Genomic DNA, 22,839 nt, shown 5'->3' on the forward strand with positions numbered 1-22,839 from the left:
AAACCGGAGTGTTGGGGCTCTAAAACAATTACTTCCAATGTAGGAGGTAAACTCTGTCCCTGTAGTTTTATTCGGAGCAATTTATATGAATCTTGAGGAAAAAAAACCCACGACTAAAGCGTTGATTTTAGATTAGGAGTTTATGAATCTGTAAAATATGCTTCCTTTTCTTTGGTGAAATAGTTTACACACACAGAGAGCAGCTGGCTCCTACAGCTTGGTGGGCTTTGGCTGGGCTGTTAATTGCCTAAATATTTTGTATATTTCTGTGTATCTCTCCTGCAGTCCACTTGACCAAGATAAGTCTTTGAGCCCTGTTGAATGTTTGAATCTTGCAGGCAACTAGAAACTATGGGCCAAACTATGACTTTTTTTTTTTTTCTAAACAAAAAATTACTGAAAACATTTAAAGTGCAGCACTGAGTTCATGGGTAAAAACTGCCATTTGCCCAAACAAAACATGCAGATTGATGAAGATTCTCTAGATAGTGATTTAATGCAGACGTCCTTCTTGTTTCATTTATTTTGAAAAGTCGATTTCAAGTTCCTAACATCATCTAGAAGGAGTTCAATACTTCTTGCCCTCTCCCCCTAATGCCTGCCTAGAGAGAAAAAAAAAAAAAATCCAGGCTGTTTGGGGGTTTGTTTTGTTTTCTTAAGCTGAGTACTTAAATCACGAATGTTTCACAAGTACCTTTTGATGGGTTTCATTGTTTTGTTTATTTTGCTGTAGTCAGTACAAACACCTTCAAATTTCCTTCTGTAACAAATGTTTTTCAAAGTCATCATCTGACCTCGCTGATGGAGCCGGTCTGCAAACCTTGCAGCCGGGTCGATTTTTGCACGGGCTTCTAACGTCGACACAAAAAGTTTACGGCCTCTTTGAGGAACCGATTTCCAAGCTAAGAGAACAAATGAAAGTGTTCGCTCATCTTTCAAAAAATATTCCTGCGCTTGATATGTTCGCCACTCTTCATCGGGTTCTCAGTAATGAATACAGAATGTGACATCGGTTTTTCACACACGTAGGTTTTTGTCTTCCATTTCTGGAGAGTTATTTCCTCGTCTGACGTTTTATTTTCTTGATTTATTCATCTTCAACTTGCTACGAAAAACCTCTTCTCTCCTAGCGACTGTTCTGTCCCTTTTAAAAGTAATCTGCATGGAAACCTTGACTTTGCATTTTAGATTTGTAGGGTTCTTTTCGGTTATTCTGCCCCCCCGTTACTCGCTCTATACACTCACAGCCGAGGCCGCCGGCATCTGAGCTGAAAGCGCCCGTGGCGGGCTAGGAGAGAGGGTGTCATGTTGGCGACAGGCTCCTGCTGGCGGCCAGCGAGCCCGCCGAGGTTAACGGGGGCGCTGGGGTCAGCGCCCTCGAAGTTGGGGGCCTCGGGCGGAGCCGCACCAGGGCCGCGGCGACCGCTCAACCGGAGCTCCCGCCAGTCCCGCTGCCTCCACCGGAAAAGAATCGCCTAATCTGTCGCGATCCCACGGAGATCTTGCTCTTCCCTGGCAGTCTCCGCGAACGAGCGCGTCGCGGGGCCGACGAGAGGAAAAGCCCAGGCCTGGGGCGGAGGAGGAATGAGGGGCCGAGAGCCGGGGGGATTTCCTCCCGCGCTTCCCCCTCCAACGGGAGCGGAAAATGTGATTTGCTGTGCATTCCAGGCGCAGTTCCCTGGGGTGACCTCTCCCAGCCGGTCCGGGCGGGGGGAGCAGACAAAGAGGCGAGGCCGGCAGAGAGAGGGGACCCCGCGGGGAGGCAGGAGGGGTGCGGGGGGCGGGGGCAGTACCGGGAAAGGGGGCGGATAGCGGGTCCCGCGGCGGCGGCGGCGCCTGGCCAATGAAGAGGCGCGGCCCGGGGCGCCGCGCTCCGCCGCCGGCATTTAAACGGGAGACGGCGCGATGCCCCTCACTCGGTGCGCCCTCCGCGGACCGGGCGACCCAGTGTGCCGCAAGAGCGGTGCTCTCTGCCCCGCTGACCCCACGCGGAGCCCGCGCGGCTCTGGCCGCGGCCGCACACCGCGCCACGCGTCGAGAGCGCAGGCCCCGAAGGCCCGCCGCATTGACAGGTGAGCGCGGAGACGCAGGCGTGTGTGTGTGTGTGTGCGTGTGTGTGTGTGCGTGTGTGTGTAGGGGTCGGGAAACGACTCCCGCGTCCCCCTCGGTGCGCGACAGCCCTTCCTGCGCGCAGGCCGAAGCCCAGCGTTCCCTGGGTGAACCCCAAAGAACCATCGCGGGGTCCTTCGTGGCCAAGGTCTTGGCTGCCTTGACCTCACCTTGTGCAGTGTGCAGGGCATGACTGGGAAAGAGGATGTTAAGAGCAGGAACCCCGCACCCCATTGCCACCTCCCGGAGCTCCGCTAATACTCTGCTAGTGTGCGTGGCAGCCGCGCTTGCCAGGCGTGCCCGCTGGGTGAGGGCGCGGAGACCGTACGTACAGAGCGCAGAGGGAGAATGAGCGCCGGGGAGTAGGGGGGAGCAGCAGGAACCTTCGGCCCGACCACAGACGACGGGAAAAGTTGCAACGAGAGGGTCCCCTGTGTTTGAGGCGGGACTCTGGGTCTGGGGACTTCAGGGCGCGCCCTTCGGAGGGCTGTGACTGATCCTGCCGTGGGCTGGAAGATCCTGAGAATGAGCGATGTATCCATTTGCCTATCCTCAAGGTGAGATGGAGACTTGTGCAACGGCGGAGCCGCGGCGGAAACCCGACGGTCAGGTAACCGGACGGGTGAGGTACAGTGAGCCGTCCGGGACGCCGAGGCCGGGGAGTCCATGGTGCTCACACCGCAAATAGCACACACAAGTACTTGCGGGCTGCGCACTCTTGGGTGCTGCGTTTCCTCCTAGGATTCTTCCTGCCCGATGCGCGTCTCGGCTGAACCGCGGACGTCCAGGCGCTGGGCAGTGACAATCCATCGGGTCCTAATTCCGCGAGTACCGCCCTAATTTGTGTCCGAGAGGACCGTGCAGCGTCTCGCTGCGCGGACGACGCGGGACTGGCCGCGGGAGGCTGGTCCCCGGCTTGGAAACCCAGGTCATCCCCTCGTCTTCACCCGCCACTTTGCTGACCGCTCTGCAGCTCACGGAGCAGGGTCGGGGGATGGTGGGGTGTCGGGGGCCGTCACCTTGCCAGTTGGAGTTATTTGTAGATTTCTGGCTTGGGAAAAACAGACGCGCCACCGTTCTGACTTGGCATTGTCTTCGGATCCTAGCACCGCCTTGGGGGCGCCCCAGTCAGACTTTTCCCAGAGCGGGGCGCTGATAAGGTACCCCGGCGAGGCAGGGGGCAGACAGGAGTCTCTCCGGTGAAGCCCTGCCAGCCTTCTCCTCCCCTTCCGTCTCTGAATCCCGGCTCTTTTAGATAGAAATACAGCCTCGGAGTTAGGGGTTAAAAGTCTCTTCTTAAATGGTACAAGGGCAGAGAGGCGACCATCGGTAGGAAATTGGATCTCCGGCTGCGAAGAGCAGATCCAAGCGGTGAGTGCGTCTGTGTACGTTCCTCTTCGAGATGGTGCCAGGGCACGAGTTGATTAAAATAATCTATTGTGTTAAGTGGGTCACCAGGGATTTAAACTGCCCTAGGGACCGCAGAGTAGTGGCTTTCTCTGACTGTACACGCAAGATAAATAAATAGCGGAGAAGAGTTTAAGATAACCCCCATCCTAGGGCATGGAGTCTTCTTTCACCCCAGGGCTTTTCAGCCCTCACCTCTTTCTTTTTCTTTTTTTTTGGAAGAGGGGCACTTGAAAGGGTGGGCTTTTCAAAGCAACGAGGGAAAGAAGTATTTTCAGAAAACCACAGGTTCTCCTCTCCTCCCTGGTACACTCCAGCATACAACAGTAGGTGATCATCCAGTAACCATCACTGGATAAATTGCACACTCCAAATTGTTAGTATTAATTAATTATTTAAGGGCTCTCTAGAACTTGGTTGCTGGGTGTAGTGCTGTAGCGTGTGTGTGTGTGTGTGTGTGTGTGTGTGTGTATTTAACCCCCAGGTCATTGTAGGAATTAAAGTGTTTTGTAAACTTTGTAATTTCACAGGTTTCCTATTTTCTTAAAAGTTCATTTTGAGTAAAATGTTTGGCTAACCCATGCACGATCTATGGGAAATTCAAGTTGGCTAACCTAATTTTAGGTGAATGGCTACACAGGGGAGAGTAGAAACCTATTACATCTCTGCATCTCTGAATGAAAGCTGCCTGCCTTGTCTTTATACTTAAGTTCTTAAGGTTTAAGTATTAAAAGTGATATAATGCCAAGAAATTTTATGCCACAAACCCCTCTCCCAAGAAATGCTTGTCAGCAGCAAAGCAGCACAGAACAAAGTGAAGGACAGATGGAAAACCTAAACCTTATATGTAAAAGGAGTGGGAGATGTAGGGGAGGCGACTTAGCATCCAACTGAAAGGCACAGATCAGGCCAGTGTTATAAGCCTATGTCTTGCATCTGCAAGGAATTGTCTTTAGTTTTAACATACGCTTTTAGAAATGTGAAGTACAACAGTATTTCCTGGGATCAGAAAGGTTTTCTCCTTCACATATGAACAAAACAGAGAATTATTTGAGTTACAATATTCATCACATTTGATTGCATTAGAAACAAGTCCATGTGTCCCTTATTAAATACTGTGCTGCGTGTCCGTAGAATAATTCTTAAGGACATGTGTTTGGGGACTCAGAAGAATGGGACTCAAACCCCGACTTCCCCACGAGGGGATGTGTAACCTTGGACACACTCCTAACTTTTCAGAGTCTAGATTCCCTGGTTGGTAAAAGGAAGACGATATTATCTACCTCCTATTTTGTTGTGAAAAATCAATTATAAAGTTCTGTCAGAATTGAGTATATTGCCTCACATAGGGTTTAAAAATATAGGTAGCTCTCATTATGAGTGGTGGCATTTGGAGAGGCAGTAAGATTTTAGGACTTCAAGGTGTACCACAAGATGGTTCTGAAATTAAATCCCAAGTCCTGCTCACACAGAGATCAACACACACCTTTTGCTACAACATAGAACCTATGCTTTGGCTGTCTCAATTGTGCCGCTTAGTGAACATTTAACATTCATTACTTCCCAACTTGTTTCCTGTTGACCGCAAAAATTGTATACTATCATTAACTTCATAAAAAAAAAAAAAAATCTTCCAAGAGACTGGAGAGCCCCTGAGATGCTTCTCTGAGCCCTCTATGATGTTGGCCCCCAGCCTGATTTAGCCTGGGTGGTCTTCAAAATAGAAAAGATGCAGTTAGTGCGCTTCTAGGACACACAGGTGAGATTTATCCTCTACTATTTTGCCAACCATTTTGGTACAAATTGAAAACAGAAAATCAACCCAGCAGATTCTTAAGAACATCACTGCTCAATTTTTAAAATTTGACTATCTTTCTAAAACTTGAAGATCCAATTTAAAATGTTTGTCCTTAAAGATGTAGTCCTGAGAAAAAGAAATAGGGTCTTCTATAATCAGGCCTGAACTTAGAGCCTTTGCTGTCATTTCCATCTTTTACTTTTTTTTTTAATGCTGGTGAATAATTTGCTGTCATGCCTGTTGAATAGCTTTCTAAAACATTGATCAGACATTCAGCCACAGACATCTGGCTTGCTGATCATTGTCTCCTCACTGTTAATCCCACTCAGCACTCCATGTAACTGATTACAAGCAGGTTGGTTAGCTAAAATGAGAAATATGGCGAGAAGCATGCTGAAAGGAGCTGGCCTAAACTTTCCCAAAGACATTGAGGATATTAGAAACAGGTTACACATAGCACTTTTATTCCTCATTCCCAAGAATTAGATGATTGTATTCTTATGGCCTGGTGAAGGTTAGAATAAATCACCATGACCTGCACAGGACAAAGGTGGCTGATATGGGTTATCTTTGGGCAGATGTTTGCTTTTGATCACTCAGGGTAACCTGAAGGAAAGCATCAGGGACAGAAGACATACTTTGAGAGTATCTATGTCCTCTGAGACAAGTGGATTAGATGGGAGGACAGTGGTAAAGGGGAAAAAAAGTTAGGAGTGGGTGGGTCTTGCTGGTAGGAAACAGTTGCAGAGAAAACTCACCATGAAAATATAATCACATGACTTGGTGAAGCAGAAATGCATTGAGGGGAAGCTGAGGCAGCCTTTGGAAAGAATATTATCTGCAAAGGAGAAATAAGGGAGATCTTTGTAGGTGTCTGATGCACTCTGGGTCCATGAGTTGCAGCTTTAATTTAGTAATGTGAATGGGTCATTTCAGAATGCAAGTTACCAGAAATGTTTTCAGCTCATGGTTGAACATGGGTGATAATCCATAAGACCTAAATCTGGGTTGGCCTTTGCTTCTATTTTTTATAATGGGGCACTCTGCTAGATGTCAAGGTGAAGAATTTATGTGCAAGAAACTTATATTTTCTTGGTTTCCCTTATGTCTAGATATTTACAGATTGTAAATTATTTAGTGACGATACAATTGGAATTTCAAGAACACATCAATCCTATTTCCTTCAATACATAATCAAGATCATTTGGTGTGGGGGGAGGTTGAATGATTGATCACGATGACTTAACAGAGCCCTGGTACTACCACTAAGTATAGTTTTCATCCCCCCTGCACCTCCCCGCCCCCGCCCACCCCAGCCTTACTCATGTGGGATATGCAGAGTTTTCAGAGCATTGCTCTAAGAACTTGAGGTCTCTGTTGACTGAGATTCATAAAGTTGTTTTTTTCTTCTCTTCAAATAATTAGTTATAAGATTTAAGAACTCAAAAGCTGAAGATATTTAAGAGTAAGCTTTACATTTCTGTGTAGCCATTTCATAATATTTTTTCACACATGATAAATCTTATTTTGAGAAAAAATTTACTTTTCTTAAAAACAATCTGTCACTCTAGACCCCTTTTTCTTATGGGGTTTGCACACTCCCATAGGAACAGGAAGTTGGTCCAAATTAAAACAGAAAACCACAGTTGACTAATTTTGAATTTACTGCTTTACTCTTGGTTTCTGCCCAAGTGAATCCAGTGGCTTCAATGGGAAAATAAACCCCACGGTGTTCTCCAGGGACCTGGTAAAAAGTAGTGAGTATTTGGAGTTTTCCTAGAAAAAGGAAGAAAAGTATTAAGAAGCTCCCAAGGCTAGAAGGAGACAGAAATCAAAAGTTGGCTTGGCTCATCAGCTTGTGGGAATGCATTTTAAATGCAAAGAACAGAAGTTTTGCTGGTCAGTGTGGTCCATGACAATCATCATTGAATAAAAGAGAGCCCACTCTGCCAGGAATGGAAGAAGAGGCAATGAATAAGCCCTTAGAACTCTCAAACTTGGTTTTATTTAAGGACAAATGGAAAAATGCCAGATAGGAAAAGATGAATATAAAGAAGGTCCTAAGAGGTGAAGAGAAAGAAAACTGCATTTTTTGGATAGCTGTTTGTGGGTAGGGCTGGCCCCATGGCCGCATGACTCGAACCTGTCCTATAAGGTCATCATACATTCCTAGTCAAGTCTCCGATTGGCCTCTGTGATGCTGGCTCTGCAGTCTTGCTTTGGAGGCTTCAGTTTTTCTGGAGGCCCCTTTTAGGATAGATGGGGAAGATGGTGGGTGGAGGCCTAAGGCTGTCTTATGTGCTCCTCTTGGACATGGGCAGAGACTGAATTTTAGTTTAGATCCTGGCCTGGAATTGAGTGAAGAACAGAAACTTTGAAAGCTTCCCAAATTCACACTACATTTGCTCAGGAGACGATTGTCACGGCTCAAGTTATCCTGGTCTCTGGAGAAAATCAGACTGTTTTATAACTGGGTTGTCCTCATGAGTGATTTTTTTTTTTTTTAAAGACAAAACAAGGAAATTAATTTTTTGTTGTTGTTGAGGCCAAAAAGGCTCTGTTTAAAGAACGGGGATGTTGTAACATAAACTGACAAAAACCAGGGAGTCTGCAGTCAGAGCTGGAGCTAAATGTCACATTATCAGCTCCAAACTTGAACTTGCCCAAAAGTGTTAGGTTAATGTTTAAAAGGTGCCATTTAAGAATATCTTGATTTTCATATTTAATTGTCTTAATTTGACATTATCCTTAGGGTTGCATGGTCTTTACCACAGGACTTGCCCCTTAGAGGATGTAGAATCTACCCTGCCTTTGTCTTTGGAAGGTAACTGCTCCAGCTACTAATTCCAGCCTGTATTGTTCTAGGGGGGCGTGATGAGGTTACTGTTCAATTGCACTCAGTAGTTATCATGTGTCACACTGGTGGTCAGAAGGGAGCAAGCAAATGGGTGCTTCACAACTGTCTCCTTGGGTTCAGAACCACAATGGCCGTGTAAGACAGGGGAAGCCTCAGGATCCATCAGGTTCACTGTTATAGCCTGAGGAGGGAGGCTGTGAATTTGAAACTGCACTCATTGAAAAGAAAATCCTTTCACATTTTCACAGCACCTTCCATGCCCCATAGCTGTGGGTACCACAGACCTTGCTGTTGCAAGCTTGTTAGAAAGGCAGACCTACTGAATGACAATCTGCATTATAACAATATCCCTGTGTGACTGTCTGCAAAGTCAGGTTCGAGAAGCACTGTCCCAGCAGAATCTTTAATACTCTGATGCTTCTCTCTTGCACCCTCCTTTTGAAAAATATACTTCTCTTGTTCTTCCTTCTCTGTTTGTCCCGCCTTCCCCGAATATACTGCTTTAAAATAGTCTTCCTTTCTCTGATTTACACTCCTCATTCCATTCATTTTTCTTTCTCTCCACCTTTGCTTTCCTTTTTTTTTCCTTTTTGGTCAGTTTTCCTATAGCCTCCTCTTCTCTTATTTTAATTTTTTTTTGCCATTGTTCCTGCTGACCAATATCTAATTCCAGGCCCAGTCATAATAATTCACTATCATAAACTTATTCAACATATCTCTGGCACTTATCTATGTAAATATTTGCACACACCTGTTTTCTTGTGCCCACTTTTCTACCTTGTAAATTTCATATACACATCCATGCACATACACACATATATGTGAAGGACATGTTTCATCATTTGGAAGTGTATCATGGTATTTGTTGTTGTTCAGTTGCTAAGTTGTGTCCGACTCTTTGCAACCCCATGGATTGCAGCACACCAGGCTTCCCTGTCCTTCGCTGTCTCCCGGAGTTTGCTCAGATTCATGTCCGTTGAGTCGGTGATGCTGTCTAACCATCTCATCCTCTGCCAGCACCTTCTCCTTTTGCCTTCAAACTTTCCCAGCATCAGGGTCTTTTCCAGTGAGTCAGCTCTTCAGTGGTCAAAGTATTAGAGCATCAGCTTCAGCATCAGTCCTTCCAGTGAATATTCAGGGTTGATGTCCCTTAGGGTTGACTGGTTTGATCTCCTTGCAGTCCAAGGGATTGTTAAGAATCTTCTCCAGCACCACAATTCGAAAGCAGCACTTCTGCACTTCTTTATGGTCCAGTTCTCATATCCATACATGACTACTGGAAAAACCATAGCTTTGACTATATGGACCTTTGTTGTCAAAGTGATATCTTTGCTTTTTAATATGCTGTCTAGGTTTGTCATAGCTTTTCTTCTAAGAAGCAAGCATCTTTTAATTTCATGGCTGCAGTCACCATCCGCAGTGATTTGGGAGCCCAAGAAGAGAAAAATCTGTCCCTGATTCTACTTTTTCACCTATTATTTGCCATGAAGCAATGGGACTGGATGCCATGATCTTTATTTTTTTAATGCTGAGTTTCAAGCCAGCTTTTTCACTCTCTTCTTTCACCCTCATCAAGAGATTCTTTAGTTCCTCTTCACTTTCTGCCATTAGAGTAGTATCATCTGCATATCAGGTTATTTCTCCTGGCAATCTTGATTCCAGCTTGTGATTCATCTAGCCCAGCATTTTGCATGATGTACTCTGCATATAGTTTGATAATACACAGCCTTGTTCTCCTTTCCCAATTTAGAACCAGTCAGTTGTTCCATGTCCAGTTCTAACTGTTGCTTACAGGTTTCTCAAGAGACAGGTAAGGCAGTCTGGTACTTCCATCTCTTTAAGAACTTTTCAGTTTGTTGTGATCCAAACTGTCAAAGGCTTTAGCATAGTCAATGAACCAGAAGTAGATGCTTTTCTGGAATCCCTTTCTTTCTCTATGATCCAACAAATGTCAGTTTGATCTCTGGTTCCTCTTCCTTTTCTAAATCCTGGTGTACATCTGGAAGTTCTCAGTTCATGTACTGTTGAAGCCTAGCTTGAAGGATTTTGAGCGGAGTGACCTTGCTAGCTTGTGAAACACACAAAATTGTGCAGTATTGTGCAATTGAACATTCTTTGGGATTGCCCTTTCTTTGGGGTTGGAATGAAAACTGACCTTTCCCAGTCCTGTGGCCACTGCTGAGTTTTCCAAACTTGCTGACATACTGGGGGCTTCCCTGGTGGCTCAGACAGTAAAAAAAATGCCTGCAATGCAGGAAACCTGGGTTCGATCCCTGGGTCAGGAAGACCCCCTGGAGAAGGGAATGACTACCCACTCCAGTATTCTTGCCTGGAGAATTCCATAGCCAGAAGAGCCTGGCAGGCTACAGCCCACGGGGTCACAAAGAATCTGACATGACTCATGACTGAGCAACTTTTTTGAGTGCAGCACTTTAACAGCATAAACTTTTAGAATTTTAAAGAGTGCAACTGGAATTCCATCACCCCCATTCGCTTACTTTTCACTTCAGGATGTCCAGCTCTAGGTGAGTGACCACACCATCATGGTTATCCTGGTCATTAAGATCTTTTCTCTACAGTTCTTCTGTGTATTCATGTCACCTGTTCTTAATCTCTTCTGCTTCTGGGAGGTCCTTACCATTTCTGTCCTTTATCATGCCCATCATTGCATGAAATGTTCCCTTTACATCTTGAAGAGATTTCTAATCTTTCCCATTCTATTGTTTTCCTCTATTTCTTTGCATTTTTCTCTTAAGTCCCTCCCCCCTTTAAAAAAAAAATCTTCCCTTTGATATTCTCTGTAACTTTGCATTCATTTGGGTATATCTTTCCCTTTACCCTTGCCTTTCACTTTTCTTCTTTTCTCAGCTACTTTAAAGCCTCCTTAGATAACCATTTTGCCTTCTTGCATTTCTTTTTCTTTGGGATGGTTTTGGTCACTATCTCTTGTACAACGTTATGAACCTCCAACCATAATTCTTCAGGCACCCTACCAGATCTAATACCTTGAATCTATTGATCACCTCTACTGTATAATCATAGGGATTTGATTTAGGTCATACCTGAATGATATAGTGGTTTTCCCTACTTTCTTCAGTTTAAGCCTGAATTTTGCAATGCGGTTTTCATGATCTGAGCCATAGTCAGCTCCCAGTCTTATTTTTGCTGACTGGATAGAGCTTCTCCATCTTCAGCAGCAAAGAACATAATCAATCTGATTTCATTATTGACCATTTGGTGATGTCCATGTGTAGAGCTGTCTCCTGGGTTGTTGGAAAAGTGTTTGCTATGACCAGCATGGTCTCTTGACAAATCTCTGTTAGCCTTTGCCCTGCTTCATTTTGTACTCCAAGGTCAAACTTGCCTGTTATTCCAGGTACCTCTTGGCTTTACTTTTGCATTCCAATCCCCTATGATAAAAAGGACATTTTTTTTTTTTTTTTGGTGTTAGTTTCAGAAGGTGTTGTGAGTCTTCAGTCTTCACAGAACTGGTCAACTTCAGCTTCTTCAGCACCAGTGGTTGGGGAATAGACTTTGATTACTGTGATGTTGAATGGTTTGCCTTGGAAATGCACCAAGATCATTCTGTCATTTTTGAGCTTGCACCCAAGTACTGCATTTCAGACTCTTTTGTTGACTATGAAGGCTACTCTATTTCTTCTAAGGGATTCTTGCCCACAGTAGTAGATATAATGGTCATCTGTTGAAGTCACCCATTCCGGTCCATTTTAGTTCATGGATCCTTAAGATGTTGATGTTCAATCTTGCCATCTCCTGTCTGACCATGTTCAATTTACCTTGATTGGTGGACCTAACATTCCAGGTTCCTATGTAATATTGTTCTTTACAGCATCAGAGTTTACTTTCACCACCAGACACATCCCACAACTGAGCGTCATTTCTGCTTTGGCTCAGCCACTTCATTCTTTCTGAAGCTATTAGTAATTGCCCTCTGCTCTTCCCCAGTAGCATATTGGACACCTTCTGACCTGGGCAGATGGGGGGTGGGGAATCATATTTTGGTGTTATATCTTTTTGCCTTTTTGTATGGTTCACGGGTGGGCTTCCCTGGTGGCTCAGTGGTTTAGAATCTGCTTGCAGTGCAGGAGACTCAGGAGATGCAGGTTCCATTCCGGGGTCGGGAAGATCCCCTGTAGAAGGAAATGGCAACCCACTCCAGTGTTTTTGCCTGGAGAATCCCATGAACAGAGGAGCCTGCTGGGCCACAGTCCATAGGGTCGCAAAGAGTCCAACACTACTGAGTGATTGAACACACATGCACATTGTTCATGAGATTTCAGGCAAGAATACTGGAGTGGGTTGCCATTCCCTGCTGCAGGAGATATTCCCCTACCCAGGGACCGAACCTGTGTCTCCTGAGTCTCCTGCATTGGCAGGCAGATTCTTTACCACTCAACCACCTTGGAAGTCCCAGTTGAGTCCATATCTTGGCTTATTTGCTGTATAACTCTGGATGAGCTAATTCATGGCTTCATGGCTCAGAGGGTAATGAGAACAGCAGTACCCAATTCCTGGAGATGTTGTGAAACAAAAGAAATCATTTACATCAAGTGTTTACCAAGTGCCTGATAAAATATTGGCTGTTTTATTCATGCTTTTGTTAATTAACTTTTCTGTTTTTCACGCCTCCTCTCTATCTCCTCTTTTTAGCATGAGCCGCACAGCCTACACTGTGGGAGCCCTGCTTCTCCTCTTGGGGACCCTGCTGCCAGCTGCCGAGGGGAAAAAGAAGGGGTCCCAAGGGGCTATTCCCCCACCAGACAAGGCCCAGCACAATGACTCGGAGCAGACTCAGTCTCCCCAGCAGCCTGGCTCCAGGAACCGGGGGCGGGGCCAGGGGCGGGGCACCGCCATGCCCGGAGAGGAGGTGCTGGAGTCCAGCCAGGAGGCCCTGCATGTGACCGAGCGCAAATACCTGAAGCGAGACTGGTGCAAAACCCAGCCGCTGAAGCAGACCATCCACGAGGAGGGCTGCAACAGCCGCACCATCATCAACCGCTTCTGCTACGGCCAGTGCAACTCCTTCTACATCCCCAGGCACATCCGGAAGGAGGAGGGCTCCTTTCAGTCCTGCTCCTTTTGCAAGCCCAAGAAATTCACCACCATGATGGTCACCCTCAACTGTCCCGAACTCCAGCCACCCACCAAGAAGAAGAGGGTCACGCGTGTCAAGCAGTGTCGTTGCATATCCATCGATTTGGATTAAAGCCAGGCACACCCAGCCTGTCCTTGGGATGCAGGCCTCAGGCGGGCCCAGAGACAGACCTCAATCAACCTGATTCTTACTTGGCTTAAACCTAGAGGCAAGAAGGACCACCAGCTGCCTCCTCCCAGGAGCCTGCTAGTGCGTAGTTTGTGTGCATGAGTGTTCGCGGGTGCCTGTGGGTGTTTGCAGACACCAGAGGAAACACAGTCTCTGCTAGAGGGCACTTCCTAGTATGTAAATGTATCTGCTTCCTTGCGGGATGACACAGAAAACCCAAGCTACTACCCCAGGCACTTTGTGGGGAGGGGGCGGTGGGCAGGCTGTCCTCTGGGTCTGCCTCGGTCTTCCATGTGCCCTCCTGGAGACCAGATCCTCCTTTCCAAATGAATATTAATGGAGAGGCTTCTCTGAGGGCGCGAGACCTGTTTTGTGCTGCCTTGGCCTTGGAAAAGATGTTTTACCCTGTGCTTGCTTCCCTCCTTCCTCTTCCCTCTCCCAGGCCATCCCCTCTTAGGATCTCAGTGACTATTTCCATCCACCACCTTCCCTGTCAAGGATTCTAAAGCAACTTGCTTGACCATAGATGCAAATGTTTCCTATTTGGGGAAGACCTTTGAGGCTCTGGGGGAAGTTGATGGTGCAAGGACAAGAAGGATAGAGGGTGGAGAGAAGGGAGAGATTGCAGGTGAGAACCAGTTGGTCCAGCAAAATTCAGGCGGGAGATGGGCAGGGTGTGGAAAGGCCAGCCTCCAAACACAACGAGACTCTTGCTTTAGCAAATTTCCCCCTGATGTTTAAAGAAGAGAAATAGAATTGCCAAAAAATCATTAACTTTGGCAGTCACTGTGACCGTTGAAATTAGCTGTAACTCAATACCAAACTTAAAACATAAATATTGACCACTCCTATTTTCAGAACCAAGTGAGTGAAACCAAAACAGCCCCTCCTGCTTTGCCCCTCAGATGGACAAGAGATGTAATTCAGAAACTCCTACACAGGAATAGGAAAAAGACAAAAACCTGTAAGCAGAAGGTCTTGTTATCTGTCCTTTTGGCTGGGTTATCATCACCCTTTCCCCGGTTCATTGTTTCTGTGTGGTGCTTCTGAGAACCACAACCCTGTAGGATAAAGATGCTGTCTGCTGAGTGAGTGTACCTGGCAGTGAAGGATCCGGCTGAGATAAAAGAGTTTAGGGCCTGCTCCTTTCCACTCATTTGGGATCTGTTTTAGCCATCGTTAGGAGATTGAGCTGGAGAGCAGAGCAGAGTAAGGCAAGGAAGGCAATTGCTTCTGGCTAAGGAGTAGTTAAAAGGCAGGGAGGAGATGTAAGGGTATGACCTGTGTTTCTTCCTTCACCCTCTGAGGGCCTAAGGGAAACCCCAGTTAAGAAATCAGAGCATTTGTGTGCATTCGCTGTCCTACTGCTGGTAGCATTTATATAACATTATAGCCTCTTGGAACCTACCTGTAGTTGCTGTTCTCTGATTAAACTTGGGTTATTTGCAATGCCTATTTAGGATTTATCTAATGGCCAAAGTTCAGGGTGGGGAAACCTTCCTGCATTTTGGATTTGGCCAACCTGCTTTCTTCAAGCCTGAGGTTTTATATGTAAACCACCCCACCCCCATACTCTTTTTGCCTTGCATCTTCTCAATCTCACCAGCCAAGTCATGTGTAATATGGGAAACAAACACCATGGACTTGCATTTAGGTTGCCCATGTAGGCTCTAGCGTTCAAAGAATCATTGCAACTAAAGAGGCCGCTTTTATTTTATTTTTGTTTTGGTCCAGTGCTCTCCCCACTAACAACTAAATAGGAACCATACTTTGAAGCAGAAAGTCATCTTGAACACCCAAAATATTGAGTCTAATTTTACAACGTTGAAACTCACTACTGATGATTCTACACTAGGAGAATTTGTGCTAACATATAGTCTGTGCATTTCACATACACTGTAGTCCCTGCCCTAAATCCTTCTATCGTCCACATCCTCCAGCAATAAAGCACAGAATGGATTTAATTAAGCATGCAAATACTAAGCTAGAATTTTGAGGGTGGAAGAGAAGAAAAGAAAGGAGAAGGAGCTGAAAATATACAACCACACTAGAGAGGAAAAATGACATTCAGAACCAGCAGACACCAAATCTCTCTTGTTGTTTTAACTGCCACAAGCTTGCAATTTTGTTAAAAAGAGATGACTTAAGTTGGCAGCAGGAATCTTCTTTTAGTAGCTTGTACCACAGTTTTGCATGTAAGTCAGATTTGGCTTAAGTGAAGAGAATTTGCTCAAAATGAACTTCACTGGGATAATATGCAACATAACTGCCCTAAAAGCATAGCGCTACCCAAAGAAGGGGATGTCTGCTTTTCTTTTTGTGCCTATATTAAACTAGCCCAAGTCCCATGCATCTTCCAACATTTATTGAAAGTGCCATATCTGTTAATATTGTATTGGAGTCACTGATGATGTAATGATATGTTTTTTTCATTACTATAGTAGAATTTTTATGGCAAGATATTTGTGATCTAGATCTTTCCTATTAAAATAATGCCAAACACCAAATATGAATTTTATGATGTACACTTTGTGCTTGGCATTAAAAGAGAAAAAACACACATCCTGCGTCTGTAAGTTGTTTTTTGTTATTGTAGTTCTGCAAAGTTAAAAATGTAAGCGAATAATCTGGAGGAAAGGATAATTTCCACTGTGTGGAATGTGAATAGTTAAACAAAAAGTTATGGTTATTTAATGTAATTATTAACTCAAATCCTTTGGTCACTGTGATTTCAAGCATGTTTTTTTCTTCTCCTTTATATGACTTCCTCTGAGTTGAGCAAAGAAGAAGCTGGCACATTGTATGTTGTTGGAGGTTTTTATCAGGTCAGAGGGAAACAATAAAATCTTGACACATCTGAACGTGCTTATAGAGTCAAGACCTGAGCTTTTATTTTTATAATTGAATGTTCCTTAAAGGTTAACATTTCTGAGGCATCCTAAGAGAGATCTTAAATGTTATTTTGGAAGAATTAAATGTGCATATACTAATAGCAAATAATAATGAATTGTCCACAAGTCCTTTTATGGAGAAAATCTAAAATAAAAAATGTATGTACAGAACATTTATAAATGACAAGTTAATGCTAAAGAGTGAAAGTAGTTCTACTGATTTGTCATTCTCAATATATTTAATATCAACTGTATTATGTATTATGTCTGCTTTAATCATTTGAAAAACAGAGAATTATGAAGACTATGATCAAGGTCCTTTGCTGTCTATGAGGATAAGGGGGGATTTGGTAGTCTCATAAAAGCTAATTTGGTTGAAAGCAAAGTTTTATGAATCTATAACTAGAATTTAACTTCACCCCAATAATGTTCTATATAACCTTTCCCAAAGAACAACCAATAAATTGAACTTCTTCTCTGTTTGTGTGTGTGTTTCACTGGTAGTGTTCACAGGATAGAGCTGGGGCAGGGATTCATTTGTCATGGGAAGTGAGGTAGAAAATAGATCATGAGATCTCTTGTGATCAGAAAAGGAATTTATTTCCTCCATTCATACTTTCCAGATCTCACTTGATTTCAGGAGGACACCTCAGGGAATGGCAGTTAGAGGCAGGGGAAAGCTGGTGAACAGTAGAAAGTACCAACTTCTTCCCCAGAGCTAGAAAGAAGAGTTAAAATGCTTCTGAGAAGCCTTCAGATAGTGGACGAATTGTTGAGCTGAAATGGTAATAGCTTTATTCTTGAGGTATTCAAGGGAAAAAGGGGAGAAAGATTTGGGGCTTAGTAGAATAAGGAGCTCTCTAATGATGAGAGTGATTCAGCAATGCAATGAACTATCTTTGAGATAGTCAACTCCCTTGGAAATATTAAAACATATGCTTGATATCATTTGATAGGGATTTGAGGCATTGTGAATTGTTGCCCTGGTTATGCAACTGAATGAGTGAATTTCTGAGGTCCCTTCCTACTTAGATGGGCAATACAGGATTGCTGCTACGTTTTGATGTTCTAACTGATAAAATGCCTATGCCAGACACTCTCAAGGATTTTATTTTAATTATTTCCCACTTAATTTTCATAGTGACTCAACAATGTGTGTACCATTATGATCGCTGCTAGGAAATGGTGAATTCTTGTCTTACTACAGCACCTGTGCCCTTAAACACTATGGAAAGTTGTGAGATTTTTCAACTTACCACTTCTTTTAAGGATAGACTGCAGCAGTTTAAAAACAGATTCAGTCTTGACTATTTGCATCTAATGATCAAAGCCACCCTGAGGTTGTATTGGCATCATCAGGAACTCCTGTTCTGAAGCATTCAAAGTCTCTTTGCCACCTCTTTTTGTCATGGCCTCCTTGGACTTGGGAAAAAAGGTGGCAAGTCTCAAAAAGACAGTGTCCTCAGAAAAATCACATGCACACCTAGGAGATAATATCTGGACAGGGTTTGAAAAGGTAGTGGGACTGGAAAGAGAAATACGTTCTAGGTTTCAAAAAAAGTATGTAATAGGACATCAGCAAAAATGTTGGAGTGAGAGGCATTGAAAATTCTTTCCTCCATAAAATCTTTGGAAGTCTGCAAAAATAGAATCAGATATTTAGAACTCAGGAAATTTACCTAAAGACTTGCAGCAGTCTGAGGAGTGCTTATTAAAGAGAAAGGCTGAATATCTGTAACAACAGTGAGCCTTGTCTATATTGTAACTTGGCCCTATTCTCATCTCCCTCTCCAGTTCTGCAGAAGCCTTGAAACCAACAGCCTGCAATTATGGCAAGCACCAGCAGTCTGACAGTCGGTGGGAGAGGTAGAATGGGATTTGAGTTCTTTGAAAGCCAAATACCCAGAGAATTGTAATTATTTGACCTGTCTGTCAGGCCCTGGAGGCCCCACTTGCAAAAGTATCTTTACTTGACCTAATTGGAAACTGCCTAGTGTGAAAAGCCCTGTTGAAAACAATTAGAGGCAATTGATTATTTTTGTGGCCACCTGAGGCAGTGGATAGCAATTGGGGCTCACAATAGGTTAAACAAAAAGCTTAAAAAGGAGACTGCAGAGTGACATTGTGGGGGGCTTTGAAAAGCTTCAACATATTACTGGGAATCTAGAAAGCCAAATCATATATAGGGCTGTGTGCCTGCCCAAGGCTGTGGACAAGCTCAGGAAGACTCTGAGCAGGCCATAAGGTCTTACCGCAGGCTGAACTTGAGGCTCTGCTCAGGCAGAAAGCGAAGGCAGGGCTGTGAGCTGTCTGGCTGAGTATTGACCGTGTGCCCCAATGTTCACACAGAGCCCCTCAGCAAAGACTGGAGGACTTATGGGTTCCAAGTATTTGAGGAAATTACTGTTCAGCTATTAGCTGAACACCAAGCTAGCCAAGCAGAGGTCTTAGTGGCCATACACAACACAAAATATAGACTTTACACAATTAGCTTGGAAAAGCTTCTAAAGAATGAAATAAATATTAACAAACAGAAGCAACAACAAATCCTGGGGAGGGGGAGAGAGACTGATTTCAAAAGTCACCACATCATATTATTTAAAATGCCCACTTTTCAACAGAAGATTGAAACAAGCAAAAAAATAAATAAAATAAAATCCAAGAAAGTATGGCCCATACAGAAGAGAAAAAAAAAGAAACAGTGCCCTAGAAAGCTCAGACATTAGACAAAAGCTTCGTCAACTTTTAAAATATGTTCAAGAACTGAGAAAAACCATTTGTGAAGAATCTAAGGAAAATAGGAGAATGAAATCTCACTAAATTTGTAATGTCAGTAAAGAGACAGAAATTACTGTAAACAATAGAAATTTTGAAGCTGAAAAGTATTATAAGTAAAATAAAAATTTTACTAGAGGGGCTGCACAGCAGATTTGAGCCGGCAAAAGGAAATTAAGAAACCTTTACCTAGACTGATATGACAGAAAGTACTAAATATGAGAGAAAGTACTAAATCCAGGAAAAGAGGGAATAATACTATGAAACTTACAGAAATAAAAAGGACTATAAGAGAATACCATGAAAAATTGTAGGCCAACAAATTAGATAACTGAGGAAATAGACAAATTTCTAATATACGAGTCTGATTCCATTTTTTTGATGTTTGACTACTAAAATCTTTTAAGCCTCATCCCTCTATCTTCCCCTTATGCCCCACATCTGATAAAGCTGATAAGAAAGACCAGGTTCTCTTTCATTAGCCTCTGATGAGATGATTAAACTAAACAAGGGCCCATCTCCTCCAGGTGGGAGCTCTCATCCCAGCATCATTCTCTAACCACCATAAAAGCTCCACGTCAGCTTCCTTCTCCTGCTCTCTCAAGCCATTTCTCAGACCAGGTTGGGAGGCCTGCCCTGTTCTCTACAGAAAGCCTCTCTATGTGAGTAATAAATCTTTTCGTATACTCTTGGGGTGTCTGTGGTGTTATCGGTCTGAACCAAACTTTAGGTAAGGTCCATTCTGTTTATGCAGGTGTGCATAACACCTAGAAACACACAAACTCCTGAAACTGACTCAAGAAGAAATAGATATTTGAATAGAATTATTATAAATAAATGAGATTGAATTTGTAATAAAAACAAACTTTCCACACATACAAAAAAGCCAAGATCATAAGCTTCACTGGTGAATTTCACCAAATATTTAAAGAATTAATATCAATTCTTTATACCTCTTCTAAAAAAAAAATAGAAACACATTCTATCTCATCCTATGTACCCTGACAACCAAAACCAGACAAAACATCATAAAAGAAAATTATAGACAAATATCTCTCATAGAGATGCAAAAATCCTCAGCAAAATAAGTAGGTGAATCCAGCAACATATAAAAAAGATTATATACCATGATTGAATGAGATTTGCCCCAGGAATTTTAGGTTGGTTTACTCAAATATCAATGTAATAAAACATTCATGGAATATAGAAAAAAAAAGCCCATACAGTCATACGGAAAAAACACTTGATAAAATACATCTTTTCATGATACAGTTACTCAAAATGCTAGGAATAAAAGGGAATTTCTGTAACCTGATATAAAGGCATCTATGAAAAACCAACAACTGATGTTACTTAAAGGTGAAAGAAAGACTGAAAACTTTCCCCATGAGGGTATCTTTACTTCTTTTCAATATTGTACTTGAGGCTGTAGCCTGGTAATTAGGCAAGGAAGGGAAAATAAAGTCATCCAAATTAGAAAGGAAGAAGTAAAACTATTTCTATCTTCAGACAACAAAAACTTGTATGTAGAAATACTAAGGAATTGACCCAAAAAATTAAAAAATTAGCATTGTCTTAGTCCATTCAGGAGCTTCTTTCATGGCTCAGTGGTAAAGAATCCTCATACCAGCTCAAATTGATCCCTGGGTTAGGAAGATCCCCTGGAAAAGGAAACGGTGACCCACTCCAGTATTCCTGCCCGGGAAATCCCAAGGACAGCGGAGCCTGGGGGTTCCTGGGGTCCGTGGAGTTGCAAAGAGTCAGACACAACTGAGCAACTGAACAACAGTCCATTCAGGAACTGTAACAAAATACCATAGACTAGGTAGCTTATAAACATCAAACATTATTTCTTACAGTTTGGGAGGCTGGAAATCCAAGTTCAGGGTGCTATCATGGCCTGGTGAGGGCTTGCTTTCAGGTCCCCAACTTTTCATTGTGTCCTCATAGGGGGAAAGGAGCTAGGGATATTTCTGGGGCCCCTTTTATAAGTTACTAATTTCATTCATGAAGTTTCTGCTCTCCCAAAGGCCCCATCTACTAATTCCATCATATTTGGAGGTTAGGATTTCAACCTATGAATTTGGGGTGATGGGTGGACCCAAACATTCAGACCATAGCAAAAATGAATATCAAAGTTATGGGTGCAAGATCAATATTCAAAAATTAACCATCATCTAGACACTAGCAATAAAAAATCTGAAACAAACTTAAAAACTAATTCCATTTGCAATAGCATCAAAAGAATAAAATACATAGGAATACATTTGACAGAGGAAGTTTTATAATAAAACTATAAAACATTATTTAAAGGATTTAGAAAACACCAAAATAAATAGAAAGATACTTTGTGTTTATAAATTAGCATTAATATTGCTATACAGATTCTACACGATCTCTATCAAAATCCTAATTGACTTCTTTGCAGAAGTTAATAAGCCAATTTACATGAAAATGCAAACGGCCCAGAATAGCCAAAACATTATAGAAAAAAGGACAAAGTTAAAGGACTCACACTTTCTGGTTTCAAAATTTACACAAAGAATTGTTACAAGGTGAACACTCATTTTTAACAGTCATTAGGTTAAGAAATAATAATTTTTCCAGTCTCCCCTGAAGCTCTCCTATGCCGCAGCCCAACTGTACACACTTTTTCACATCACAGTAACAGTCAAACTTTTATAGTAGTTTCTTCTTTCCATGGCTTTAGTTTTATTACAAAATGTGAATCCCTAAACTCTACAGTGTAGTCTGATTGCAAATATTTTAAACAGGAAAAGATAAAAGCCTGAATGACAATAGCACTAAACCCCTTCCTATGATCTTGATGGAGTTTACCAAGTAGAGAATTACCAGCTCACTTCCTGTTGCACCAACAAGTTTACTGGGCAAAAGGTTAAAATAATTGGACATATCAAGGTATTTAAAATAATTTTCCTCACTGTTTTCTACCATCATAGAAACAAGACTTAGATTCTGATGCTCACAAAAGGACTCTATCATCTTCAAAGCTTAAAAAACCACTTTATTTATCATTAAACACATGTAGCACAGGTCCATTGGAAATGAACTTCCCTACCATTCAGACAATTTATTCCAAAATTGCCAATACTGATCCCTTGAATGTAGAAGTTTATTACTATGCACAATGACAGCAGAAGGTTAAACATGGGAATGACTTTTGAGTAGATAACTATTGTTTATTTCTTTCATCTCTTTTCTATACATTTTTAGAGAATTACCCTTCCCTCATTTCATGTGGGGCCATCTAGGCTTGTTATCATTGTACATTTTGTCCCTATTCCCTCTCTAGGTGTAGGGGTGGATAAGACCACAGTAGACATTCAGACTACTCATTCCACTTGGCCACCATGATTGGCTTTAGAAATGGGCTTGAAACCAAGCCGAGTCCATAGAATCTTCTTTAACATTTGAATATGGAAGCTGGGGGATCTATTTCCTTTTCTAGGATCACAAGTCATAATAAGCCTGCAGAACAAAATCTGCTGACAGCCATCTTTCCCAAATGTATGGACATTCTGAAGAATAAAGCTTCCACACAGAAAAGTAGAGCCAAAAAGATGAACTGAATGTCTTGACAGATTCCCCTCCTCCTGCCCCCTCCTGGATCAAGCTATGATGGAAGTCAGGCCAACCTCTGAATCATCTCATATTAGTTATATATTGCTCTAACGAATTATGTCAAAAGTTAGTAGCT

The 22,839-nt window shown here is 42.9% G+C and overlaps 1 protein-coding gene across 3 annotated transcripts; it reads left to right on the top strand.

Annotated features, from left to right (window-relative positions):
- The first annotated feature begins 1,920 nt into the window (after positions 1-1,920).
- GREM1 (gremlin 1, DAN family BMP antagonist) lies at positions 1,921-16,828 on the top strand. 3 transcript variants are annotated; one of them, XM_061157640.1, is made up of 2 exons: positions 1,921-2,072; positions 12,843-16,828. In XM_061157640.1, exon 2 carries the CDS (start codon positions 12,844-12,846, stop codon positions 13,396-13,398), a length of 555 nt encoding a protein of 184 aa, XP_061013623.1. In that variant the 5' UTR covers positions 1,921-2,072; position 12,843; the 3' UTR covers positions 13,399-16,828. The 3 variants fall into 3 exon arrangements, with proteins under 3 accessions (XP_061013623.1, XP_061013622.1, XP_061013625.1); XM_061157639.1 differs by lacking the exon at positions 1,921-2,072 and adding an exon at positions 2,326-2,666; XM_061157642.1 differs by lacking the exon at positions 1,921-2,072 and adding an exon at positions 3,192-3,480.
- Positions 16,829-22,839: the final 6,011 nt, after the last annotated feature.

This window comes from Dama dama, chromosome 12 (genome assembly GCF_033118175.1).
Source record: "Dama dama isolate Ldn47 chromosome 12, ASM3311817v1, whole genome shotgun sequence".
Classification (NCBI taxonomy): Eukaryota; Metazoa; Chordata; class Mammalia; order Artiodactyla; family Cervidae; genus Dama; species Dama dama.